Below are 27,388 nucleotides of genomic sequence, written 5' to 3'. Positions count from 1 at the left end.
TAATTATAATTTACTTCTGACATTAATTCCAAGAAAATATGGAAAGCACACAAGTATGCTTATCATAATATTTATAATAAGAGTTGACAGTTATGTATAGTATATATTATAAGCAAGGCACCTTTACTTCTCACAAATTATAATCCCCATTTTAATAATGGGGACATTGAGGGCCACACACACATACAAAAACCAGAGCTTGATCACACTCATAGGGTTCAAACTCAGGCAGACTGCCTCCAGAAGACATGTTCTTTTTTTCTTTCTTTCTTTCTTTTTTTTTATTTATTTGACAGAGATCACAAGCAGGCAGAGAGGCAGGCGGGGGGTGGGGTGGGGGGTGGGAAGCAGGATCCCTGCCGAGCTAAGAGCCCGTTGCGGGGCTCAATCCCGACCCTGAGATCATGACCTGAGCCAAAGGCAGAGGCCTAACCCACTGTGTCACCCAGGCGCCCCCAGAAGACATGTTCTTAATCACTATTCTGTATTGCTTTCTAAATCAGTCTAAATGTTCAGCCGAAGCATTTGTCAGTGTAGAATGCATGTAATATGCTATGGTACATGCATAGAATGGAACAGAATACAAACACAATAAATCGTTTTTGTAAAAAGTGCTCATCTTATAAGTATATATAATCGGATCCCATTTTTCTTCAGTTTTTTTTAAACTCAAAAAAAATCAGAAATAATATTATGTTTTTCTCTGGGTATTGGTATTATGGTTAATTTTAGTTATAGTGGATAAAAGCATGGCCTTTAGAATTAGAAAGAGCTGTTTTTCAATCCTAGCTCTGCTTTTTTTTTGACTATGTACTTTGTTTTACTACTTAAGCTCCAGGTGCCTCAATTCCTGGATTTATAAAAAGTCTTTCAGGGGTCTGTCTGTGTTTGAGAGAGAATATTAAATGATATAATGTACATAGCACACTTTTTGTATCCTTCCTGGTAAGTGCTCAATAAATAGAAATAGTTATTTTACCATTTTTATAACTTTTCAATATTGTCTGATTCTTTTACATTAGTACTTTTATTACTTTTATTCAGAAAAGTAAAGGTATTTCTACTATGGAAAAAAGTAGAAAGCAGCCTGTTTAAGATTCTCCCTTCTCCCTCTGCCCCTTCCCACCCCCTCATTCTAAAGGAGGGAAGGAAGGAACATAGGAGAGGAGGGAGGAAAGGAGAGAGGGAAAGAGGAAGGAAGGAAGGAAGGAAGGGAGGAAGGAAAAGCCAAGGAAGAGAGCTCAGAACACTTTGAAATCAACTTTCTGTTTTTTGCCCTTAAGTAAACAATCAGTAATACTAGATTTGTTTGTACTCGCTCCCAATAAGAATGAAGGACATAAATGTTATAGAAAAACGATACTCACATCCTATAACCGTTCAGTATATAGAGACTAAATACTCATACCTGCTGAGCAGAGGCACATAGCTAGGATCTCTAGTAACAGTCAGAACTACTGGAAAAGGATAAGCACATGCCACCACCTTGATTATCCTTCTCAGGTCTGGTGGGTTCTTACTCTGTACCAGCTATCTCATCAAAGCCATGTGTCCCAGTAAAGACTTTGGCAGCACTAGAAACTGTACCTCCAATTGAAAGTGGGCGTATTTTTTCCTGCTTTATGTATGTGTCTGCACTCAGATAGGTTTTTGTATTCTTTGCTATATTTTCCATCCACCATTTGTCTGTCATGACCACCAAAACACTAAATATGGAACAAACTTTTATATTTATAGGAAAAGTTAATTTTTTGCAATCATGTGTTTTTTACAGATTTTACACCCTGAAGTCCAAACTCTAGATCTGCGAAGCTGTGATATTTCAGATACTGCTCTCCTGCACCTGTGTAACTGCAGAAAACTAAAGAAATTAAATTTAAGTTCCTCAAAAGAAAACAGGATTTCCATAACTTCAAAAGGTATGTTTATTAATACTGAATAAATTGATAGATTACTATTCACCATCTAGTATAATTTTGGAACAACAAAGGGGTAGTGAATATGTCAAAAGTGAGTATGAAGATGTTAAAGAAGCAGAAACTGTATTTATCAATAGAAATATTCAAGCTAAGATAAAGAATCCAAATTAGAATTCCAACTTACAACCATTGCTGGAAGTTAAGTGATAAACTAAGTCACTACTTATAATTTAAACATATTCGAAGTAGGGGCGCCTGGGTGGTGCAGTCAGTTAAGCATCCGACTCTTGGTTTTGGCTCAGGATCATGACCTCAGGATCATGGGATGGAGCCCAGCATGGCATTCAGCTCCAGGCTCAGTGAGCCCTCTGCTTAGGGTTTCTCTCTTCCGGTCCCTCTGCCCCTCCCCCTCCAACCCTTATGCTCTCTCTCACACTCTCTTTCAAATAAATAAGTAAATCTTTTTTAAAAAAAGAGAGAGAAACATATTTAAAATAAACATGGATGGACATCCATGTAAGAGAGCTCAGAACACTTTGAAATTGATTTGCTATTGACCAGTTCATACTTTGTTAAGGCTTTCTTGATGTAAAATTACCACAGAAAGTTAAATCACCATCAGATTAAATTTTCTAGGCACTCTCCTATCAGTCTGTACAATGATAGTTTGTTTTTTGTTTTTATGGATTGGGTTTTTTTGAGATGGCCCTACCATCTGTCATCATACAACACTATTACAACACCATTGACTATATTCCCTATGCTACCTTTTATCCCCTACAACGCATAGTTTTTTTTATAGCCAGTCAAACCACATTTTTCAGTGTCATTATTACATGAATTAGAGGATTTTTACCCTTTTAAAAAAAATCAATAAAGGATTTTAACCTTTCCCTTCAATATCAGAAAGAGGGACTTGGTCACCTGGGTAGCTGAGTCAGTTAAGCATCTGTGTTGGACTAGGTCATGAACCCATGATCTCAGGGTCTTGGGATTGAGTCCTGTGTTGGGCTCCCTTCTCCACAGGGAGTCTGCTTCTCCCTCTGCTCCTCCTCCCACTAGTTCTCTCAATCTCTCTCTCTCTCAAATAAATAAATAATCCTTTAAAAAAAGAGGAACTTATTTGACTAGCTAGGTTTCTGGGAAGTTTTGTGAGTAGTTGGGTGTATCTTGAGATCATCTTGGTTAGCCAGTTAGGCTATTCTTAATATTACAAAGAAGCCTAAGTTTTTGAATATTTACACAAATAATGCCTCACAGAAAATACTTATTTTTGTGGCACATTATCATGGACCAGTCTCCAAGGTGTATTTACATCAGTTTAATTGGATTTAAATGTCAAAAGGGGAAGAGAGAATGGAGAGGCGGAAGTATGATCCCTAAGGATAAGCATGAAAACAATCACCTAAGACATTTGGGCAATTTAACTTTTGATTTCCCTTCAGACTCTGTAAGAAAATTTTTATTACTTTAAAACTTTTGTTTTAATAAAAAGGAGATTCATCTATGAATGATCTAATTTGATTCTGAATGTTTTTTGGCTATTTCCTAAAGGCAAGTTTAGTTGTCAACAATAAAGGCTTGCCACTCCCTGCAGATGTTCTCAATGATATACTACAGCCTATGTAGAGAATTCCCAAAATATTCCAAAATATTCCAAGAGAGTTTTAATGATGACAGCATCACTGGAAAATAAGTATATCCTCAGAGATGAACTACTTCACAAAAGGCTAACATACAGTTGGATATATCCATACCGGTGATTGCTAAAATGAAAATCAGTCGCATTCCTCATGTATATATGTGTATAGCTCATTGATACATAATTGTTTTCCCTCAGGAATAAAAGCTGTGGCTTCCTCTTGTTCATACCTGCACGAGGCTTCTTTGAAAAGATGCTGCAATCTCACTGATGAAGGAGTCCTTGCTCTTGCACTCAACTGCCGGCTGCTAAAGATCATTGATTTAGGTGGCTGTTTAGGTATTACTGATGTGTCCTTACATGCATTAGGAGAAAACTGCCCGTTTTTGCAGTGTGTTGATTTTTCAGCTACTCAGGTAAATGAAATAGAGACTTGAAATATTAAGACTGTATGTGTTTGCCCAGTGATTTTTCCATGACTCATCAGAAGAACATAATTAATTTTTTTTTTTAAGTTTTTGTTGGAATTGTTGACAACCTCATGCTTCCGTAGTTATACAACTTGGCACATTCCTGTCAATTATTTTAAGCAAGAGTGAAAAAGATAAGCGTGGCTATAACATAAGTTTGCTGAATGGTGTTAGGGTCCGTGATCAAAGGAGCAAAACTGATACAAAGCGGAGGTCAAACAAAGCTTTATTTCATACCAAGCATCAAGAATCAAACCAACCATTCGGGGCCTCCTCTTACAGAGAGAGTGACGACTCCTGGCCTCACAGACTAACTTTTATAGAGCAAAGGCCATGTGGTTGAGCCTGGCCACATACAGGTGGCCAATGAGATTGCAACACACAGAGAAAGCTGCACAGTCATGCTAGATCACACACAGGTGGCCAATTGAATTACAATTCACCCCATAGTAGCTATTTGAACTAGCCTATCACCTTGGTCAGAATTGGTGCCCAAAAGGCACCCAAAAGGTGGGGCCCACACTCCTTGGTAGCTAGGGAGACAGTATGCATGCTCCACTGATTGGATGTCTCCACCTGGCCCAACTCATCCCTGCATTCGGGCTCTGTTATCTCCACCTGATCTGACCCGCCCTTGTATTTGGGCTCTGTTATCAGGGACTGTTCGACCATATTTTACTGGTTTCCTGGACTTGTTTTTAAGTAAGTTCCCCTGAAGGGGCGGGGAGCAGGGTCTGTTTAAGTTTTACTGCATAACAACAAAATCACTGTTTAACCAAGATGAAATCGCTCTGGCTAAATAGGCCCTCACATTCCCCCCTTTTCTTTGAGATTAGTCAAATCCTTGACTTTTCAGCCATTTCTATGTTCTCTTTTTAACAGCTGCCAGACTGTTTTTTATGACTCCAGTGTGATTTACCCAGAAACAGCATTCCTTTCCTAGGGCTAGGCAGAGCCCCCCTTTTCTAGAAATAGTATGTCAAGCCCTAATTGTCTATATTTCCCACCTATACTTTAACAATAGGAGCAACAATAAACTCAGTGAACTCACTGTTTTTGAGTCTTAGCTTTAGTCCACGATCGGCAGGGTCCATTGGCAGTGGCATCCATCTCTGGGGGGCGTCCTCATCCTCGGCTCGTTTTACGTGATGTGTGAACCCAGGCCCTGATGCCTTCTACTTTTATTGCCGTGGGGGTGGTCAGGATGACAGTAAACAGTCCCTTCCAGTGAGGCTCCAAGTTTCCCACTTGGTGGTGGCATATCCAAACCAAGTCCCTGGGTTGGTAAGGACATGGTTCCACCTCCGTCTCCATCTCAGTGTGGGCAGTTTGGATCCCTGCGTGGGCTAGCCAGACTGTAATGCCTGCAGTGACTGGAGTACAGACTGATCAGTCATTTCTGCTAGGGCAACCTCTTATAGCCAAGGGCAGAGCAAGGGGGGAGGTCTCCTGAACATTATTTCAAATGGGGTCACCTTGTTTAAGTAGGGTGCACATCATGCCCTGAGGAGGGCAAAAGAAAGGAGATCCACCCATCCACTGCCAGTCTCCAGAATTAGCTTTGTCGAGGTCTCTTTAAGAGTCCGGTTCATTCTCTCTACTTGCCTGGAGCTCTGGGGCCAGTGGGCAATATGTAGTTTCCAGTTAGTGCCTGCGGCCTTGGCCAATGCCTGTGAGACTGAACTCACAAATGCAGGGCTGTTGTCTGACCCGATCGTGAGAGGTAACCCAAACCTCTAGTAGCTTTTTGGCTACCACTCCTGCCATCTCATGTTTGGCAGAGAAAGCCTCTACCTACTGTCTGAATTGATGTTGGCGGTCTTACCCTTGGCCATCTGCAGTGCCTTGGTGAGTGCAATCAGCTCCACTTTTTTTGTGCCGAGATTCAGTGTGGCAGGGCCACCGTCCAGAGTTCCTACTCAGGAGAAACCACAACCCCTGCATACCTCTTTCCATCGACCATGTAGCTATTCCCGTCTATGAACAGAGTCGTCTCTGCATCCAGGAGGGGAGTGTCTCTGAGATCTGGCCTTATTCCTGTGACCTGGGTTAGGACCTCCCTCAGTCGTGTGGGTGGTCAGCCAGCTTCTCTGGCAGCAACGTGGCTGGATTTAGCACCGCCAGAGGCCAGAACGTCACTTTTGGTTCATTGAGGAGGAGGGCCTGATACCCCATCACTCAGGCGTTTGTCATCCACTGGTCTGGTGGAGTCCAGAGAAGGCCCTCCATAGTGTGAGTGGTGGTCAAGATGAGATTTTGACCCGAAGTCAATTTACTTTCATCCTTGACCAGGAGGGCCATGGCAGCAATTATGCGGAGGCAAGGGGGGAACCCAGCTGCTACTGGATCTAGTTTCTTGCTAAGATAGGCTGCTTGCCTTTGCCAAGGCCCCGGAGTCTGAGTCAAAACTCCTTTGGCCACCCCTGCCTTTTCATCCACATACAGGTGGAAGGGCTTGGTAACATCTGGGATGGCCACTGCTGGGGCACTCAGTAAGGCTGTTTGTAACTCCCAAAATACTCCTTCTGCCTCAGCTGTCCACTCTACCATAGTGAGTCCTCCCTGAGTCACTTCATAGAGAGGTTGGGCAATCTCTGTGAACCGCGGTATCCACAGCCAGCAGTGGCCCACCGTCCCAAGAAACTCCCTCACTTTTCGGGGTGTGGTGGGGTGGGGGTATTGGGTGATCACCTGTTTCCTGGACTCAGACAGTGAACGCACTCCCTTGTGGAAATCAAAGCCAAAATAAGTGGCGTGGCTCTGACAAAGCTGTGCTTTCATTGCTGATACCCGATACCCTTTTTCCTGCAGAGTCTGTAAGAGAGCTTTTGTCCCCCATAAGCATGACTCATAGTCCTCAGTGGCTATTTCTGCTATTCCCACTAACTCAGTCAGATTCTTCCCTTCAAATCCTTCAATTTTCTGAAGTTGCCTCCTTATATCTGGGGCTGACTGACTGGCAAAGACAAGATCGTCTAAACAAGCTATTGTGCAACTTCTCTGAAGTTTACCTCAAGTTGTCTAGCTTAGGTAAACAAATATTTAAAGACAACCAAATCTAGCATTTAATAGCCCTAAAGTTGTGTTATTAAAACATAATTTTTCTCTCTAAAATAACCCTCATTTCCAGAGATAGCCAAATCAGGACTAATTTATTTGAAAAACAAGTCCATTAACTTGGCCTAATTATTTACATAAGCTCAGCAAGAACAGTGAGTGATTATATAGATCTTTTAGAATCTGCTTTGCTGGAACTTCTTATAAGAAATCTCTAGGTTGGACTTTTAGTAGCCTCTCCAGGCCAGAAGCCAAGCCACGTACTTGCCATCAAGCATGCCTGCAATACCTGTCGGATTTGGGTGAATTCCTCTTCCTGAGGTCCCTAAGGTATCCTGAGGTTCCTGTACTTGCCAGGAAGTGACATTCTTTACTCACCTGGTGAGGCTGCTGGGAACTCTGTAAGCAAGGTATCAGGCCAACAGTTCCAAAGGGCTTTATGGCTCCAGGTTTTATAAAGTCGACCTTAGTTCCTTTAAGCTGTCTGGTCATATCTGACTCTTTTTCAAATATGACATTCCAGTCAAAGCCTTGGTAAAATAACCAGTGTTTCCAATGGTGTCCTGTTATAAGGAGAACAGACTCTTATTGAAATTATGCAAATGACTGATTGCCATGGAAGAAAGAATACTTGCTGAGACCTTTTGAGTTTTAGAGGGTTCAGATAGAGAGAAAAGTTGAATGCCTTGATTTGTTTACAAATGGATACTTTTACATCTCTGTAAGTTACAGATAACATAAGAAAATTTTCCCTAGTCTGGAAGAGCAAACATTACAGAACCAGTAATTGTTTAAAATAAGACAAAACATTAAGAGACAGAACATTATAATCTTTCAGTTCATTTAGTCCCGTGTTATTAATTCTGGTTTAGTCCAAATGCAGCTCTTACTTCTGGAAATTCTTACCCAATTCAATTCCAGGATTTCAACATTTCAAAGACATGTATTTGTCCTGAAAGTCTCCCATATGAATTTCCTTTAAGGTGGAATTCATTTTACAAGAGAATTAAAACAATTGCAAATGACAAGAACTCAGAATAGATATGGTTAAATATCAAGTGATGACCCTTATCAAAACATTAAAACTTTAGGAAATGTATAGAACTTCTAGAGTAGTTACAGCATTTATCCAAATGTAACCCAAGGTTTATCATTGGTTTAGTAGTACTTCCTGAGTAACTTAGCATATCAAGGAAAAGCCTTATGAGTCAAAGAGATCTCATTTACAATCCTGGGCAGGCAAAGAGAAAACCATTTACATTTTCTTAGAAACATCTCAATCTCTGATGAAGACTAATATTAACCAATTGTGAACTGTTACAACAGAATTCTTAGAAGGCAAATTTATGAATTAGTTAAGCACAAAACATGTTTACCAACAGATTTCAAAAGCACAAACCTAGTTCTAGCAACCAGTAATCTAACATTTTATCCCATTTTGTTAAGACCTAGATGTCCAACAAATTTAATTCCATTTGTCATCCAAGCAAAATTTTAAAGTTTCAGGTTACCAAAGACTTTGAAAGCTACTTTAACAATTACCCATTAAAACTTTGAGACAGACAATTGGCCATCAGTTTTAGTCATCTCTTTGCTAACAGATTTCACCAAATAACACGAGCTTATTTGACCCTCAGTAAACTTTGATTAAAGTTTCACATTTACTGCTGTTAACTCAAAAGACATGTTCATCCTAATTAAACCAACAAACTTAACTTAGTTCAAATACTTATTTATGTTCCACCTGGGCCCACTCCACTTCGAATGTTTACCTAAGATACGGGTGGGAAGATCTGGAGTGAGGGGGTGTTAGGTCCGGGGGGTGCTCTTCCTGTTTCCTTATGGTGAAAGAGAAGGAGCCATGGTGCAGGAAGCACCAAGGATGGTCTAGAGGCCAGTTATGCAGGCCATACCCAAGTTGGTGCAGAAACAGAATGGGGAGACAGAAGAACAAAGTGCCGCCAGAAGGCTAAGAAAGGGTTCCCAGTTTTAGAGCTCATCAGCTCCAACAGAGGAGCAGACTCTATACCTTCCCACCAGCAAGGGGGGAGGGGCTAGGCGGTCCACGTCGGGCCAGAGAAGGCAAGGAATTTCCCCGAAACCTAGGGAGTTTCGGCAGCTGCTTGGGAATATTCCTTAAAGTCTCTGTCTCGAATTAGACTAACCACAGTTGGCTCCAGTTATAGCCATTAACACAAGAAATGAGAAAGGGAGAAGCCCCACATCTATTAGGAGGAACGGAGAGATGAAAGTCAGAGTCCCCTTACTCTTTGCTTGCCCCATTTTTTCAAACACAACAGACAACAAAAAGACAAGACAAAGACAACCAAAGACCCAGTGGCCCTTACCCAGAACCTGCCGCTGGTGGGGATTTTCTCAATCCCCTACAAACACTCGCCGGTAGGGATTTTCTCGGTCCCCTACTAACATAACAAGCAACACAACAGACAACAAAAAGACAAGACAAAGACAACCGCAGGCCCAGTGGCCAGTGGGGATTTTCTTGGTCCCCTGCAAACACCCGCTGATGGGTATTTTCTCGGTCCCCTGACCACCTAGGGGGACTCGAACCCCCAGCGATCTACCAGAAGAGGGATGGGGCATCCCCGCATCTACTCCAGCCCTGGGGAGCAATGCTGCATCCAGCTTCTCCCCGGTGGGCTATACCCTGGAGTTCTGCAACCAGACAGACAGGCTGGATCTCACAGAATAAAATCTTGAGATCTTACCTCCAGAGGCTTTTCTCAGAAATTCTGATGCTGGCTCAGCTCTCGTCGTTTGATCCCAGACGAGCCCCCATATGTTAGGGTCCGTGATCAAAGGAGCGAGACTGATACAAAGTGGAGGTCAAGCAAAGCTTTATTTTGCACCAAGCATCGAAAATCAAACCGACCATTCGGGGCCTCCTCTTACAGAGAGAGCGACGACTCCTGGCCTCACAGACTAACTTTTATAGAGCAAAGGCCATGTGGTTGAGCCTGGCCACATACAGGTGGCCAATGAGATTGCAACACACAGAGAAAGCTGCACAGTCATGCTAGATCACACACAGGTGGCCAATTGAATTACAATTCACCCCATAGTAGCTATTTGAACTAGCCTATCACCTTGGTCAGAATTGGTGCCCAAAAGGCACCCAAAAGGTGGGGCCCACACTCCTTGGTAGCTAGGGAGACAGTATGCACGCTCCACTGATTGGATGTCTCCACCTGGCCCAACTCATCCCTGCATTCGGGCTCTGTTATCTCCACCTGACCTGACCCACCCTTGTATTTGGGCTCTATTATCAGGGACTGGTCAACCATATTTTACTGGTTTCCTGGACTTGTTTTTAAATAAGTTCCCCTGGGGGAGGGGTGGGGGGACAGGGTCTGTTTAAGTTTTACTTCATAACAACAAAATCACTGTTTAACTGAGATGAAATCACTCTGGTTAAATAGGCCCTTACAATGGGAGGCCACAAGACTATATATAAATGATTAATAATATTTAGAAAATTTTACTTTCGTCTTTCCCATTTATGTACCATGTTGCTTGTGTTCTTTGCTTAGGTATCTGACGATGGTGTGGTTGCACTTGTTAATGGATCTTGTGCCAAGAAATTAGAGGTAATTTTAATATATCTATAAATTTGATGCAAAATAAATTTTTATATTATCCTCAGAAATTGCTTTTTGAATGAAGAGAGCACCAAGTGCCTTATTATCAGTAGGTGTTTCCATGACGTTTTTTGGGTTTGGTTTGGTTTTGTTTTTGTCTCTAACTCTTTATTTTCAGAGTGAGGAATAACTGGTAAAATTAGGAGGTAAAGCATGCTCTAAATAAAAACCCATTTTATGTCCAGTGAAAGTTCCCATTTTCCAGAAGTTTTAGCTTCTAACACATTGAAGGATAGTCTTATTATAGTGATGATTATGAAAGTTCATCACTGTAAAGTGATATTCTTTAGAATTTTCATTACCAGGACTATTTAGTGGTTTGCCATCCTATTTTCTTAATGTACATGGAGGGATCCAGGATATACCTGTCACATAAAAATTATTTTGAGTTAAAGATGTTTAAGAATCAACAGATGTAAAAAAGAAGCTTTGTCTTAAACGTTCTCCCTCCATCTTCCTAAAACCAAAGCTTTCCAAAAGATTCAGCTACCATCAAACCCCCTTCAAGGAAGACTACCCCATCCCAGCGAAGATTTCTCCTATCATTGGAGGAATCAGATGAGAGATGACATAAAAGAAAATTGTCAAAAGACTATCACACCTCCCATTTACTCTCTAAAGGCCCACTTTGTTTTCCCTAAAAGTCTTCTATTTTTCTCTAAGTGTCCTTTCTCCCCCTCCCTTTTCATATTAAGCTGACCTATAAACTCTATATTGTAGCTATTTCTTTGAGCTTTGAGCTTTCTTTGTGATCTCGTGTGTGACCAAACTTGCCTTTTCTCTTGCTTTTGTCATTTTAGTCCATGGGCTCCCAAAGATAGAACCCAAGAGAACTTAAGAGGAAAAAGGTTTTCCTCCCCAACAGCCACATTGTATAGCTCTTTAAGAAGATCCTGAATTAGTGTTCAGGCCTTCCATTTGGTAACCGATGTGGCAGCTATAACCTGCTTCTAAATATATTAAGAAGCCTTTTACCCCAGGATTTTGGTTTCTTCCTTTCCCAGTTGTAGTGAGGTTTTTAGTCTTATTCAATATAGATATGCTTTTTAATGATAACCCACATCAGGGGTGCCTGGGTGGCTCAGTCAGTTAAGCAGTTAAGCATCTGCCTTCAGTTCACGTCATAATCTCAGGATCCTGGGATCCAGCCCCATGTGGGCCCCCTGCTCAGTGGGGAGTCTGCTTCTCCCTCTCCCTCTGCCCCTCCCTCCTGCTCCTGTTCTCCCTCTCTCTAAAATAAATAAATAAAATCTTAAAAAAAAAAAGCCACTTCAAATTATTTTGGGAAGTAAACAGGCTATAAATGAATTATAAATGTTAATAATAACTATCATAAAAGAATAGCAGTGCTATGTTTTTACCAAAATATTTCTCCTTGAGTTATTGCACAGAGATAATTTTTTATCCTTTTATATCTACATCCTGCATGTATTTATGTGTGTGCATGTGTATGTCTATATAGCATATATATTTTTACAAGTATTTTGATTAAGAAATTACCATATTTTCTTATACTGAGTTCTAAATTCCAATTTGCATCCTTACTGTAGGGGCAGTAAACTCTGCCATAATGTTTACTGTTTGAAATACTAATATTGGTTAGGCACTAACTATATTCCAGCCTCCAAACTTACTATTGCTTTATATTCATTAGGTTATTTAATTCTTACAGTAACATTATCTTATAATCATCATTTTTAATAAAGTTCCCAAACAGTTAACATAGTTTATCTTTCCCTAATAAAACCACCAGGAAATTAGTTGTCATGCAGTGATAGGAAACACACCAACATATTTACTTCAGCATTATAAAATTAGGAGTGCCAACCTAATCAGACTTAGAAAAAGATTCAGTTACCAATAAGTGCTGGTGATTATAGTGCCATATCATTGTATTTTTATTTTTTTAATTTTCCAAATCTTATTTCTGTAAGTGCCAAAACATTTTAATGGAAATCTCTCTAAACTTTATTAGAGTTAATTTCTTCCTTAAACAGAGTAAATATACTTTAACCTTTGTCTCAAAGCATCTAGTATTTTTGTGACCACAATTTCTGACTCAAATTGAAATACAAAATTTTTCATCTTTTTTACTGACTTTTCTGGACAGTGTGTAGTCCTTTGTTTTATCACATGCTCTGTTTTAATCTTGCTTTTCATATGTTCTGTCCCTGAAAATTATATTATCAGTGTTGCTTAATTGCTTATAGCTTGAAAATAAATTCAATTAAAAGTCTAAGCACCTCAGGACACCCAGCTGGCTCAGTCAGTAGAACATGTAACTCTTGATCTTAGGGTTATGAGTTTGAGCCCCATGTTGGGGGCAGAGTTTACTTAATAATAATAAAAAAAAGTCTAAGGGCCTCTCCTAAAGATTGATAAACACATGAATGTGTTATAACATTTATTGAATGGTATGATTATTTCTGAAATTTCTGTTGATCTGAGTTCCCAGTGGACATAGACCATTTTGTTCATCATTTTATCATCATTTTATCACCATGTTTTATTGCAGTTCCAGGCACATGGTAGTCCTTCAGTAAATGTTATCACATTAACTTTATATGGTAGTCATTTTATAAGTTTCCGTAATCTTCATGGTTAGAAGCTTATTTGCCTATAGAACTTCATTTGTTCAACAAAGATTTATTAAGTACCTGCTTTATTCTAGGCATTGGTACATCAGAGAACAAAATCTGTTCATAGGATGTATCATTCTTTCCTTTTTGTGGTTGTTGGTAATTCAGATTATTTTCAGTTTTTAGCTGTTAGAAATAATCATATGTTGGGGTTTATTCTTTTTTCTTCCATTGCTGTAATAAACTCAAAAAAACAGAACAAGTGGATCAATAGGTATGGCTACTTTAATGGTTCTAAATTCATATTGTAAAATTGGTTCCCGTGAAGGTTATGTTGTGAATTCACAATTTTGCCAAGACCCCAGTTTGAGGCATTGAATCTTTTTTTATGCCTTAATATATTTTAAATGTTCAACACTATTCCTTCCATCTGTTCTCAAATTGTATTTCTTTGTCTGTAGCCTTTGTCAATTTATATCATAGGACATGTTTGCCAATTTATAACAAGATGGTTTTTTCCTCAGTTTTTATGAGTTTTCAATATACTCAGGTTTCCTTTATTTGTGAGATAGATTGATTATGCTATGTATAACCAACTTCATATCAACTTTTCAGGAGGAAAAATATTAATACCATAAATATATATGTCAACTATTAGATAAATCTTACTTCCAGAATTCTTAAAATGTCTTTTATTATGGTCCCATATACATAACACAGAACTTACCACTTTAACCATTTTTGTGTACAATTCAGTGGAATTAAGTACATTCACATTGTTGTGCAGCCATAGCCATAATCCTCTCCAGAACTTTTCCTCATCCTGCACTGAAACTCGTTACCCATGAAAGAATATCTCCGCATTTTCCCTTCCCCTCAGCCTTTAGCTACCTCTGTTCTACTTTCTTTCCTTCTTTTTTTTCTGTTCTACTTTCTGTCTCTATGAATTTTCTTATTCTAGATAACTCATAGAAATTGATCATACAATATTTGTCTTTTTCTGACTTAATGTCATTTAGCATAATGTTCTCAAGGTTTATCTGTGTTGCTGCATGTATCAGAATTTCATTCCTGGGGTGCCTGGGTGGCTCAGTTGGTTAAGTGTCTGCGTTTAGCTCAGGTCATGGTCTCAGGGTCCTGGGATAGAGTACTGTGTCAGGCTCCCTGCTCAATGGGGAGTCTGCCTCTCCCTCTACCCCTCTTCCTGGCTTGAGTTCTCTCTTTCTCTCTCAAATAAGTAAATAAAATCTTTTTTTTTAAATTTCATTCCTTTTATAGCTGTATAATATTTCATTGTGTATAATATGTTGTATTCATATATATATGCACATATGTATATATGTTTATATAAGTATGTTTATATGTACATGCTTGTGTGTCTGTATGTATATACATAAACATTTTGTTTATCCATTCATCTTTCAATATTTGTTTCTACCTTTTTACTATCATGAATACTCCTGCTATGAGCATAGGCATACAAAAGTCTGTTCCAGTTCCTGCTTTCAATTCTTTGGATATATACCTAGAAGTGAAATAGCTGGATTATACGGTAATGCTATGTTTAATTTTTTAAGGAACTGTTATCACAGTGGCTGTACCATTTTACATTCCCACCACCAGTGCAGAAGGATTCCAAATTAGACCATCAAATGAGGGGTATATAATATCTCTAACATATGAAAAAGAACAGAAAGTAATATAACACAAAGCTGTGGACCAGCTGCTTAAATTGTAACATTTTCTGTACTTATTTCAGTTCTTTGTTAAAAATTATATGTTACATGTAAAGCTCCCCGCACATTTCTTCTCCCTTTCCTCCTTCAAAGTAACCATGTTCTAAAGACACCTGTGTATTTTCCCATGTATGTTTGCATACTTTACCTATATATGGATAAACACATAGAGATAGAGATTCATAAAACAAGATGAAGTGTTGTCTTATGTTTTAAACTTTCACATAATAGTTTTATAATATATGTGTTCTATTACAGTTTGCTTTTCATTCAAAATTATGTTTAATTTTCAAGCTTTATTAAGATATAATTTGCATGCAATAAAGTTTACCCATTTTAAGTGTACAGTTTGATGAATTTTGGTAATTGTTATACAGCCTTTAACTGCCACCACAATTAGGTATAAAACATTTCCATCACCCTACGATGTTTTCTCCCATCCCTTTGCAGTCAGTTCCCTGCCTGCCTCCATCCCCAGGCAACCAGTGATTTACTTTGTCATTATAGCTTTTTTTTTTTTTAAAGATTTTATTTATTCATTTGACACAGAGAGAGAGAGTACAAGCAGGGGAGCATCAAGCAGAGTGGGAGGGAGAAGCAGGCTCTCTGCTGAGCCAGGAGCCACACGCGGGACTCAATCCCAGGACCCTGGGATCACAACCTGAGCTGAAGGCAGCCGCTTAACGAACAGAGCTACCTAGGCCTCCTTGTCATTATGGTTTTAAAGTTTCTAGAATTTCATTCTAGAAATGGAGTCATGCAATGCGCAGGTTTTTTGGTTTTTACTTTTTTCTTTTACTTCTTTCACTTAGCACAATGTTTTCGAGATTCATTCATGTTGCATGTGTTAGTATTTCATTCCTTTTATTTATTTGTTTGTTTTGCTGAGTAATATTCCATAGTGTGGATATAACACAGTTTGTTCAGACATTCCCCATTTGATGGACAGTTGGGTGGTTCTAATTTTGGACTGTTATGAATACTACTGTAAAAATTTGCATACAAGGGGTACCTGGGTAGCTCAGTGGGTTAAAGTCTCTGCCTTTGGCTCAGGTCATGATCCCAACATCCTGGGATTGAGCTCCGCATCGGGCTCTCTGCTCAGCAGGGAGCCTGCTTCCCCCTCTCTCTTTGCCTGCCTCTCTGCCTACTTGTGATCTCTCTCTCTGTCAAATAAATATATAAAATCTTTTTAAAAAATTGCATACAAGTCTTTGTGTAGATGTACATTTTTATTTTTCTTGGGTAAATACCTAGGGATGGGTGTTTACTGGGTGGCTCAGTCGTTAAGTGTCTGCCTTCAGGTCATGATCCTAGGGTCCTGGGATCGAGCCCCCCATCAGGCCTCCCTGCTCAGCAGGAAGCCTGCTTCTCCCTCTTCCACTCCCCCTGCTTGTGTTTCCCCTCTTGCTGTATTTCTCTCTGTCAAGTAAATAAATAAAATCTTAATAAAAAAAAAAACACCTAGGAATTGGATTGCTGGGTCATATAGTAAGTACACATTTAGCTTTAAAAGATATGACTGTACTATTTGAGATTTATGTCTATTAATACAAGTAGATATTTTTCATTTTAACTGTTTCATCTGTTTCATTAATAAACTACCATTTGTTTACCCATTGTCCACTTTTTAACTCTTATAAATAATATTAAAATGAGCACATTTATAAATTGTTTCCTTGGGTATATATACAAGAGTTACTCTCTGTATAGTATACATTTTCAATTAGAACTGCTGGGTTCTGGGATATACTTATTTTCAGTTTTAATAGATTTTGCCATATTGCTTTATAAAATGGTTGGGGGCTTAAATTTTAAATCATCTCTACTTTACAAATTATTGCATACTTTTGATTAGTCCTCTATAGAATGTTTCTTGCAAATAGATAATTTGGTTCTTTTTGTTTGTTGTTGTTTTTTAAAGATGTTTTTATTTATTTATTTGAGAGAGAGAGAAAGACATCATGAGCACAGAGGGAGAGGAAGGGGAAGAAGCAGACCTCCCCACTGAGCAGAGAGCCTGACAACGTGGGGCTTGACCCCAGGACTCTGAGCTGAAGGCAGATGCTTAACTGACTGACCCACCCAGGCACCCCAGTTTGTTGTTTTTTAAGTTATTTATTTGAGTAATCTCTACACCCAACATGGGGCTCAAACCCATGACCTCAAGATCAAGAGTCTCATGCTCCTCCAACTGAGCCAGCCAGGCACCCCTAGTTCTTTTTGTATCAAAGTATTGCCCATGCTTTTTCATGCTGTCATCACAAATCTGTTTTTTCTTTTGACTATCCTTTCTTTATTTTTAAATAGGAGATTCATATGGGACACTGTGTGAATCTGACTGATGAGGCTGTAGAAGCTGTCCTCACTTGCTGTCCTCAGATACGTATATTACTCTTCCATGGATGCCCCCTAATAACAGGTTAGTATAATAGACTGGGTGGGTTCAAATGCTGGCTTCATCTTTTAGTAACCGTGTGATCTTAAGTAAACTATTCAACCCATTCCATTGTTCAGTTTCCTCATCTGGAAGATGGATATATTAGCAGTACCTACCTCATAAGCTTAGTCATGATAATTATCTGACAGCACCTTATATGGTGGCTAGCCCATAGTGACAACTCAATAAATGCTAGTCATGATGATGATGGTAGTGGTCTTGATATTAAACATGATGTTTTACATAGACAAAAAAAAAAATCAGGCTTATACTATTACATCTATTAAATATGCTAAATGACCTGTTGGCTCTAATCTCATCAAACTATAGCCATTGAGATTCAGACCAATTTGGACTCTTCGGCTAATGTGATACATACTTCACTGAAGGAGAACAAAGTAGTCACAGCCCATTTGACCTGCATAAGAGACATGATACTGGAAATAAAAAGTGCAGCATAGGGAATATAGCCAATGATGTTGTATGGTAACAGGTGGTAGCTGCATTTGTGGTGAGCATAGCATAACATATTGAGAACAATTTGGATTCTTAAGCTAATATGATACTTCACTGAAGGAGAACAAAGTAGTCACAGCCCATTTGTTCTGTGTAAGAGCCATGATACTAGAAATAAAAGGTACTGCATAGGGAATATAACCAATGATATTGTTGTTTGGTGACAGATGGTAGCTACATTTGTGGTGAGGATAGCATAACATAGATGTTGAATCACTATATTGTATACCTGAAACTAATATAATATTGCGTATCAACTATACTCAGAAAAAAATTTTTTTAAAGAAAAAAGGACATCTGGGTGGCTCAGTTCGTTAAGTATCCAACTCTTATCTCAGCTTAAGTCTTGATCTCAGGGTTGTGAGTTCAAGCCCTGTGTTGGACTCCATGCTGGGTGTGGAGCCTACTTTAAAAAGAAAGGAAGGAAGGAGAAATAAAAAGAGGGGAGGGAGGGGGGAAGGGAGAGGGAAAGGAAGGAAGAAAGAATGAAAGGAAGGACCACTAAAGATAGTAAAAGAAAAGATTTTACCTTTAAAAATATTTTATTACTTACAAAATCCAATAGACAGATAATTGTAATATATAAGAACATAAATTTTAAAATTGTAAAAATATCATTTTTGTGTCATAATTTATATAAAATAATGAATAAAATACTATATTATTGTGGGGAAAAAAGAGCCATGATACTATATACAACTGTGTCCTGAAACCACATTTTTGTATTATGCCTGCAGTGGCCATGTGCCACAGTATAACCTGTACCTCACTTGTAAGTCAGCACTGATGCCCAGTCCTTCCAGCTCATTTCTCTGATTACAGTCTAAACAGTTACTCCTCTAGGCTGAGTTATGATCCTAGAAGTCCTTTTAACAACCTCTGTTCTTTCTTATGTTTGAACTGTTAATGTAAACCAAGTATACAATGTATTTGGTATCAGTGACATCTATTATGAAGACTAAATCTTTTGAGCCAAGACATTTCTCAAAAAACTAAAGCCATAAAGGACATTAGAAACTTTTAACAGTACTTACCTCCAAGGAAAGTTGTTCAGGGACAAGAGTAGGAAAAACCCTGTACTATACACCCTTTGTATCTTTTGAATTTTCTATCATTGGATGGTTTTATCTATTAAAATTAGTAATAATAATTTAAAGAAAATCACTTAGAACAAGAAAAAGTCATAGGACTGAGTGCAGGGGATTGGTACTGGCATACATTATCCTGGGGTTTGTAAGAAGGCCAACAGAGGTTCCCTGGTCATCAAACAAGGCAGAAAATTGTATTCTAACCAGTAGGCTCTTATTTTAAGTTAGAGGAGACCACAGTATATAGAATGTAATAAGAGCAATCTTTGATAATCTTTCCAGAATGCCAATCAAGGTGTGTAAATCTATCCACTGAGCTATGTGTGCATTTGATCAATATACTGAACAAGCAAGGGGTACTTGTAAAGTGATTCTATTTTCTTCACACTACTTTATTACAAATCTGCTGTGAAGAGGCTAATTTTTCCCTACTGCCAGATAAAATCTCAGGTGCCGCTGACTTATCGTTCTCAGGTAATTAAAATGTCTTGCCATTCCATGTCACTGAAACCTCTCATTTCAGTAATTAAAATGTCTTAGGTCCATGCAGTACTCCAAACAAGCTCAAGTTAAAGCTTTTGCTCCCTCCACTCAGCTCAGATTTGGCTGCAGTGGGTAAGGGGACGTTGTTGGTTTCTGTATTTTACCATTCCTCACTTCTCTTCTTCCTTCCCCAGCTTTCCCATATGGTTTCTGATCCCACCAATGTTAGTACAGGTTGGGACTGTACTAACAGAGGAACAGAGGTACTGGAAGGGAAAGTCTTGGCCAATCCTACTGTGATCAGGTGTCAGCACTCCAGGCCCTATGGGTGAGCTGATCCGTCCTCTCTCAGCAGTGGGGCACTTTTGGGGTTCTTCAGGGTCTACTTCCTACCAGCCCCTCATCATTGCATATACCACCTATCTGTAGTTCTCTTGATTCAAGCCAGCATGTCTCTTCTAGTTAGTAGCTATTATTTTCTTCTTCTGTCCCCAGGCATGCAGCAATATACCTTCAGTCTCTTTCTGCTCATGTTTCCTAACTTAGCTGGGTTGCTTTCTTGAGCAAAATATAAGGCAACCCCTTAGCAGCCCTCATATGACCACAGGAAACACATACTTTAGGCAATGACAGTGCAGGTACGTCCCAACCTCAATCTTCTCTTTAGCTTCAGAGACTCTTGCCATAGCCTTTTACCCTTTAGTTTTCTCAGATGTGGGTCTGATATTAGCATCCTGTGTCCCCCAAGCTCCAAGGGACATATCATACTCTCCAACTGATCTCCTTAGAGTTTCCTTTCACTAGGCTTGAATGGAAAAGCAAGCACCTCCAATCCTCTTTCCAGAACTGTCTTCAAAGAAATCCTTTCTTCAACTTCCAACTCTTTGTCCCTTCTCACTGTAACACTTTTGTATCTTTGAATGGATGAAGTGCCATGGATTCCAAAATCAGATTTCAGCCAAGCATTTGCAAGTCATATACAGGTGGTCTTGAATCTCACTGGAATAAGAGAGTAGCTGGTACCTCTAGTCCTGGAACCTTAGCTGAAATAGTCCTATTTTAATGTTCTGTTATATTTGTCTCAGGACACCTTGGGTGGCAACATATTATAAAATCAACCTTTGCTAATTTTACCTTCATTATCTTTCTGGTTACCCAGTGGACACTCTTCTTTGATATTACCCCCAAACTCAGTAAGTGGTCATTTCTTAAAGGTTAGTTGCAGTGTGGAAGATGAAAATATATCAATAAAATTTTTATACACTCACATTACAGTCCACTGGTCTGTCTTGTATTTTTTTTTTTTTTTTAAGATTTTATTTATTTATTTGACAGTCAGAAATCACAAGTAGGCAGAGAAGCAGGCAGAGAGAGAGAGAGGAGGAAGCAGGCTCCCTGCTGAGCAGAGAGCCCGACATGGGGCTCGATCCCAAGACCCTGGGATCATGACCTGAGCCGAAGGCAGAGGCTTTAACCCGCTGAGCCACCCAGGCGCCCCCTGTCTTGTATTTTGATCAGATCTTTTACCCATACGTGATTTTGCAATGTCACGCATTGGTAGTTTGGAAAATATTGGTTCCCTTAGCAATATGGATCTTCCAATGTCGGCAAATTTTATTATAGCAAAAAAAAAAAAAAATCACATTTGTTAATATGACCATTGGATAGTTGTCAAGTTCATAATGGCAGCTACAAATTTTCCAAAATCCATTTGAAAGCTAAAATTTTATCATTGGCAACAAACTCTGACATTTGTTTTCTTTGAAGTGATAGGCTGGGGCACCTTGGGTGGCTCAGTCGGTTAAGCGGCTGCCTTCTGCTCGGGTTATGATCCAAGGGTCCTGGGATTGAGCCCCACATTGGGCTCCCTGCTCAGTGGAGAGGCTGCTTCTCCCTCTCCCTCTGCCTGCCACTCTGCCTACTTGTGCTCTCTATCTCTCTGTCAAATAAATAAATAAAATCTTTAAAAGAATTATTTGAAGTAACAGGCTCATTTTGCTCTTTTTCAGGAATAATCTGTGCTGGCTAGGAAGTGGGTGGGGAGACAGGGTAACTGGGTGATGGACATTAAGGAGGGCACTTGATGTAATGTGCAGTGGTTGTTACATGAAACTGATGAATCACTAAATTCTACCTCTGAAACTAATAATACACTCTATGTTGATTAATTTATTAAAAAAAAAAAAAGAAATAGTCTGATAAGTACCCAAGTCTGAACAACCTTTGGTTGTCAGCTGTCCTTTCAAGTAAAAATAATGTTCCATGAATAAAGTGACTATCCTAGCTCACAACCCTAAAAGGGTTTTAGACTGTAGGATCTATAGACCACACTTTGAGAACCATTGCTTTATAGTAAAGAACAATTATCAGTTAACTTTAGCAGTTAGAGCAGGAACACATTATCCCTTTCAGATCACTTCTTATATTTTCATGTGGCTTTACTAGAAGTGAAAGTACACCTTAAGATGACAGGAGTTCAAAATACTTGGAACAGAATAACAGTAGTTTTGACCTAGAAGATTATCTAGGCCAGCAATTAGCAACTGTTACTGCTATGTAAATGAATCAAAGATGGCTTCTATGTAGTTTCTTTCTTTCTTTCTTTCTTCCTTACTTTTTTAAGATTTTATTTGAGAGAGAGGGAGAGAGCATAAGCAGGGAAGGCAATAGAGGGAGATGCAAGGGGCTCGAATCCAGGACCCCAGGATCATGACCTGAGCTGAAGGCAGACACCTCCTAACCAACTGAGCCACCCAGGCACCCCTATGTAGTTTATTTCTTGATAGCATATTGGGACTATTAGTTCAAAAAGCCCACAAACATCTAAATCTTAATTCAGTCAGCGATTTTTTTTTCTTTTCTTTTCTTTTTTTTAAGATTTTATTTATTTATTTGGCAGAGAGACCACTCACAAGTAGGCAGAGAGGCAGGCAGAGAGAGAGGGGGAAGCAGGCTCCCTGCTGAGCAGAGAGCCCAATGTGGGACTCAATCCCAGGACCCTAGGATCATGACCTGAGCCAAAGGCAGAGGCTTTAACCCACTGAGCCACCCAGGCGCCCCAGTCAGTGATTTTCAATGCAGCCTAAAGAAGCAGAGTTTTAGCTATCTACAGCTGCCTGTTTTGCATACCCTGAAAAACTGCACTCAAGCCACTCTTACCCTTTGGAGCTCTCTGACCTAGAGACTCCTTTATCTTGATGCTAAGCAGCAACATCATGGCACACAAACTTCCTCTCCAGTCCTCTGGGAATTCCTTTACCCTCTTTTCCTTCTCAGTAGTGCCCCGCCCAAACACACATTGTTGTCTTTGGAAGGTATCATGTTGTGAGGGACTTCTGAAAGCAAATCTGTCAAAGTGCTGCCCAAATAAAGCTTCTTGTGTCCTACTGCCACCTTGTGGTCGTATCTTTTTCCTTCCTCTGCCCTGAAATCCCTTAACTATAGTGACATCATATGATGTTCTAGAAAATACCAGAGGTATTGGAGTGTTGGAGCTTAGGGCAGGCCACCCCCAAAATATGCCATGGAGTATTTTTATTATTTTGAATTAATGTTAATTAAGAAACAGCCAATGCAAGAACACTCTGACCTTCTTTGGTCTCCCAAAACTAGGAAACAAATCTCCCATGTGACTGGTACCCTCCCTGCACCAGGAGCTAGAAAGACATCCTTATCATCAGAGATGGAGAATTCAGGGCCTAAGAAGTTTATATAAGCAACTGTTATTATTTTTACTAATTTACTACCACAGCCTCAATTCTGTTTAGAATTCCTTATTAATTAAAGCTCTCAAACATAAGTTTTCTTTGACCAGTCAGGTCATCAAAAATTTGTTTCTCTGTCTAAAAAGTATAAAAGCTGTCTGTCTCGGTCACTTCTTAGATACCATATCTATAAGACCTCCATACATGCAAATTAAATTTGATTTTCTCCTGTTAGTCTATCTCCTATTTAATTCAATAAGCAGCCAGAAGAATCTTAAAGGATAGAGGGAAATTTTTCTTCTCCAACAATAGCATAGAACTAAAAGTGGCTTTTTTTAAAAAAGAAAGATTTTATTTATTTGTTTATTTTAGAGAGAGAGTATGCAAGAGCTGGGGGTGGCCCAAGGGAGAGGGAGATGGAAAGAATCTCAAGCTGACTCCACACTGAGCTTGGAGCTCAATACAGGGTGCAATCTTCTGACCCTGAGATCAAGACCTGAGGTAAAACCAAGAGCCCAATGCTTAACCGACTGAGCCACCCAGACACCCCAGAACTAAAAACATTTGTGTATCCAAAAAGTTTGAGAAATGCAGCATACTGCTATAATGAATGTTAATTTATCAAAGGGTCTGAGAAATATTATAGCTAAGAAACTTTTCTAAGCATTTCCCCCCAATTTTTTAGCACAGAACATTTTATGGACCTCAACTTGCCCTTGTGTATAATTGTGAGTCATAAAATTGGGAGATCTGATAACAATCCAAAAGAGTTCATATATGATCGCTTTATTAATAAAGGTTCATAAAGAGAAGAAGCTGAAGTTTTTCAACTACCCAGATCATTTCTACTCTTCCTCCTTTCCTGGGAGAAGTATACAACTACCATTGTATGCTTTTGCTACCATCATTAAATGAAAATAAAATGGGGTTATATATTCACCTTATATTTAATTTTTATTCATTTCTTCTCCAAAGAAATAAATGGTTTCATTTAGCAGGTTGGCCCAGTAAATGAAAGTTTTTTCTTCTTTTGATAACTTATGTAACATTTTTCCTCCTGCTTATATATTTATGTGGTTGCTTATATATGACTATATAAAATAGTATGATTTACTTCCCATAAAAATATATGTACATAAGTATGTTCAGTTATAATATAATACAAAAATATGTGTACATTATGTTCAATTATAATAATATAAAAATTTTTGTACATATGTTCAATTATAATCATCCTCAAAGCAATCTGACCCCCAAATTGACAGTGTTACTATAGTTTCCCCTCAAGGTCCCTAAGTAATAGGTTTATCTTCTCTATTATAATTCTAAGTGTTTTTTTTTAATTTCTTGACCTTAAAGTTGGACTATAAACAGAACTCCACATTATAAATCATGTCTTGAAACTATTTGAAACACCTGATTTTATTTCTGCAGGAAAGAAAATAAAAACTAAACTGCTATTTAAGATATTGTAAAGTCTAATTTCTTAGAAAGAAAACTGCAGGTCCAAGGTAGAGTCACCTGCCCCAGTGCAGCAAACTTAGACTTAACTGAAGTTTCAGTTTCTCCAAGGAGTGAAATTTTAAGACAATCAATGCAAAACTTCCTGATAAACACCAATGAGGTGATCTGTCACATGAGCCCTCCTCATCCCCCCCAAAGAAAGGTGAGGTAATCCACCTGATAGGACCCTTTGCCTTTCCCTCTACGAGAAGGTGACCTTGACTGAGCCAATCCCTACTTTTTTTTTGCTAATAACTTCTTGCCCTACTCTTCTTCCTATAAAAATCTTCAATTCTGTACAACTCCTTAGAGCTTCCTCTGCTTGCTAGATGGGGTGCTGCCTGATTCATGAATCAATTAATAAAGCCTATAATTTACTTGGCTGAATTTTGTTCTTTGACATAATATACTTTTTCTAGATGTTACAGAAGCAGGAAAATAATTTTACAACTTGTTAAATTCTTTTAAATTCAGTTATGCCTGCAATGATTATCACTAAGTTCAGCTCACACACCTTTACTAATCTTCTACAACAGACATACATTTCAGTTTCTCATAATTATCTATACATGTTTCACAGTATTTATGGGCACGGAGGTTTAGATTTTAGAAGGACAATAAAGCAGTTAGACAGCACTAGATTTAATTTACGTTTTACACTGAAAGGCAGGAAAAACCAACAGGAAATCTGCCCCTTTTGATTGAATGGATCCAAATTTTAGTTTATGTGAGGATTTGTTTCAGCCTGATTACTATACAAGGAGGTTCTTTACTTAGACCCCTAGATTGTAAATATGTCAAGATTTTCCACTTAGAGCCCAAAACAAATGTATTTTAAGACCCAAGTAGTTTGCTTCAGAGTTTCCTTTAATTAAAGTTTATTCCTTGCTTAAAGGACAACTCTTTTTATTATTTTGTATTTTACTTTTTCTAATTCCTATATCATTTGTTTCCTCATCATTATTTATTCATTCATTACTGACTCTGTGCCACAGAACTTCTTTGTTCTAGACACTGTAATGAAGCATTGGAACTTTGACCATTGTTTGTAAGAATCTGCCAGGCTTAGTTTTTTCACTGTGTATTCTACAAAAATATCTAAATTACATTTTCCTTGATCATTTGAAAAAGTTAGTTAATTTCTATTTCCCACAATTTCTTCTTTTTCTTGGTGCTCTAAAAGCCCTTAAAGTGGTCTCTGTCTATATTAATCATAGATATTGAGAGATGGTAAAATCTTCTTTAGACTTCATCTACACAACACCCTTGTTTTAAGGATAAGAGAAGAGAGAATGACCTTAAGTGGAAATACTTGGTACTAGAACTCAAGTAAAAACTTAAGTCACCAGATCCACAATCTCTAATTCTTTCCCCAGCGAAGCAATTTCCTGTGCCTTGGTGTCAAGTGGCTTAACTATTACTAGAAAAGGGAGGGGGGGCATCTGGGTGGCTCAGTGGGTTAGGTCATGATCTCAGGGTCCTGGGATGGAGCCCTGCATCTCAATGGGCACTCTGCTCAGCAGGGAGCCTGCTTCCCACACCCCCCCACCCCCGCCTGCCTCTCTGCCTACTTGTGATCTCTCTCTGTCAAAAAAAAAAAAGAGGGAAATAGAAAAGTGACATCAAGCAACAGAAGTGTGATTTGTACTGATGACTTTTTGAGTCTTTTTCAATCTTGAGAGTCTGTGTTCAGAAGGGTGGTAGAATATGCCACCCCAATATGCTTCTTCAGGATAAGGATTTTTTTGAGCTGATTATTTTTGAGAAACAGCAGACTCTAGGAAAGCTCTGAATAAGGAGCAGAAGTTACCCTTTTATAAGAGAAATTTGCATTTATGAAGAAAAATCTCCATTTTTAACTATCTCCCTTTCTATGCTAGGAAAAAAAGGGCAACTCTAAATCACAAGAGAATCTTAACAATAACAACAGAGACACCGACACAAATCTGTATAGAAAACCATACCTTTACTTTTTACTGTGCTTTTTCTAATAACCTCCTACAATTTGATCCCTTCCCAACCCCACCCCCCCCAACATCTTTCTTTTGTCTTTAGCTGAAGTTGGTATTTAAGGTAGTGGCTAGGGCCATCTCAGGGAGTTTACTCATTTTCCCCGGGTATCTCTCATGCATACATGAAGTATACATATTGATAAACTGTTTTTCTCTGGTTAATCTATCTTTTATTATAGGGGGATCTCAGCCAAGAACTCAGAAGGATAGAAGGAAAATTATTTTTCCTTCCCTACAGTTTCTACAGTGTTCTGGCAAGGGATCACTAAACACTTAGAGAATCCACAGTTTCTCTTTATAGCATAATAAACTCACAGGCATTGATTATTCCTACTTTTCAAAGTCATAATCCTAAATACTCTGTTTTCTCCAGAAAAAGATGCCTGGGCAGACTTTGAGTAATGTAATACTGCCATCTAGCATCAAAATTTCAAAATTACCTAAAAATATACTGTATGGTTTACTGGAGGGAAAAATGTCATCCTATTTATGTATAATAATAAATTTCTATAGAAGGTGACACAAATGCAGTCAGAAAACAGATATGTATGTATGTTTGATAACATGTTCATAATCAGTA

The 27,388-nt window shown here is 38.7% G+C and overlaps 1 protein-coding gene across 2 annotated transcripts in view; it reads left to right on the top strand.

The window, feature by feature from the left end:
• Positions 1–27,388, top strand: part of AMN1 (antagonist of mitotic exit network 1 homolog) — a 65,598-nt gene that overhangs the window by 33,781 nt on the left and 4,429 nt on the right. For both annotated transcript variants that reach the window (XM_080812209.1, XM_080812210.1), the window contains exons 3-6: positions 1,775–1,919; positions 3,760–3,977; positions 10,640–10,696; positions 17,373–17,484. In XM_080812209.1, the coding sequence (XP_080668335.1) occupies positions 1,775–1,919; positions 3,760–3,977; positions 10,640–10,696; positions 17,373–17,484 (532 nt within the window). The remainder of the gene's footprint in view (positions 1–1,774; positions 1,920–3,759; positions 3,978–10,639; positions 10,697–17,372; positions 17,485–27,388) is intronic.

Source organism: Martes martes (genome assembly GCF_963455335.1).
Source record: "Martes martes genome assembly, chromosome: 8".
NCBI lineage: Eukaryota > Metazoa > Chordata > Mammalia > Carnivora > Mustelidae > Martes > Martes martes.
The sequence above is the reverse complement of the archived record's forward strand: the minus strand, read 5'-3'. Positions and strand labels throughout refer to the sequence as shown.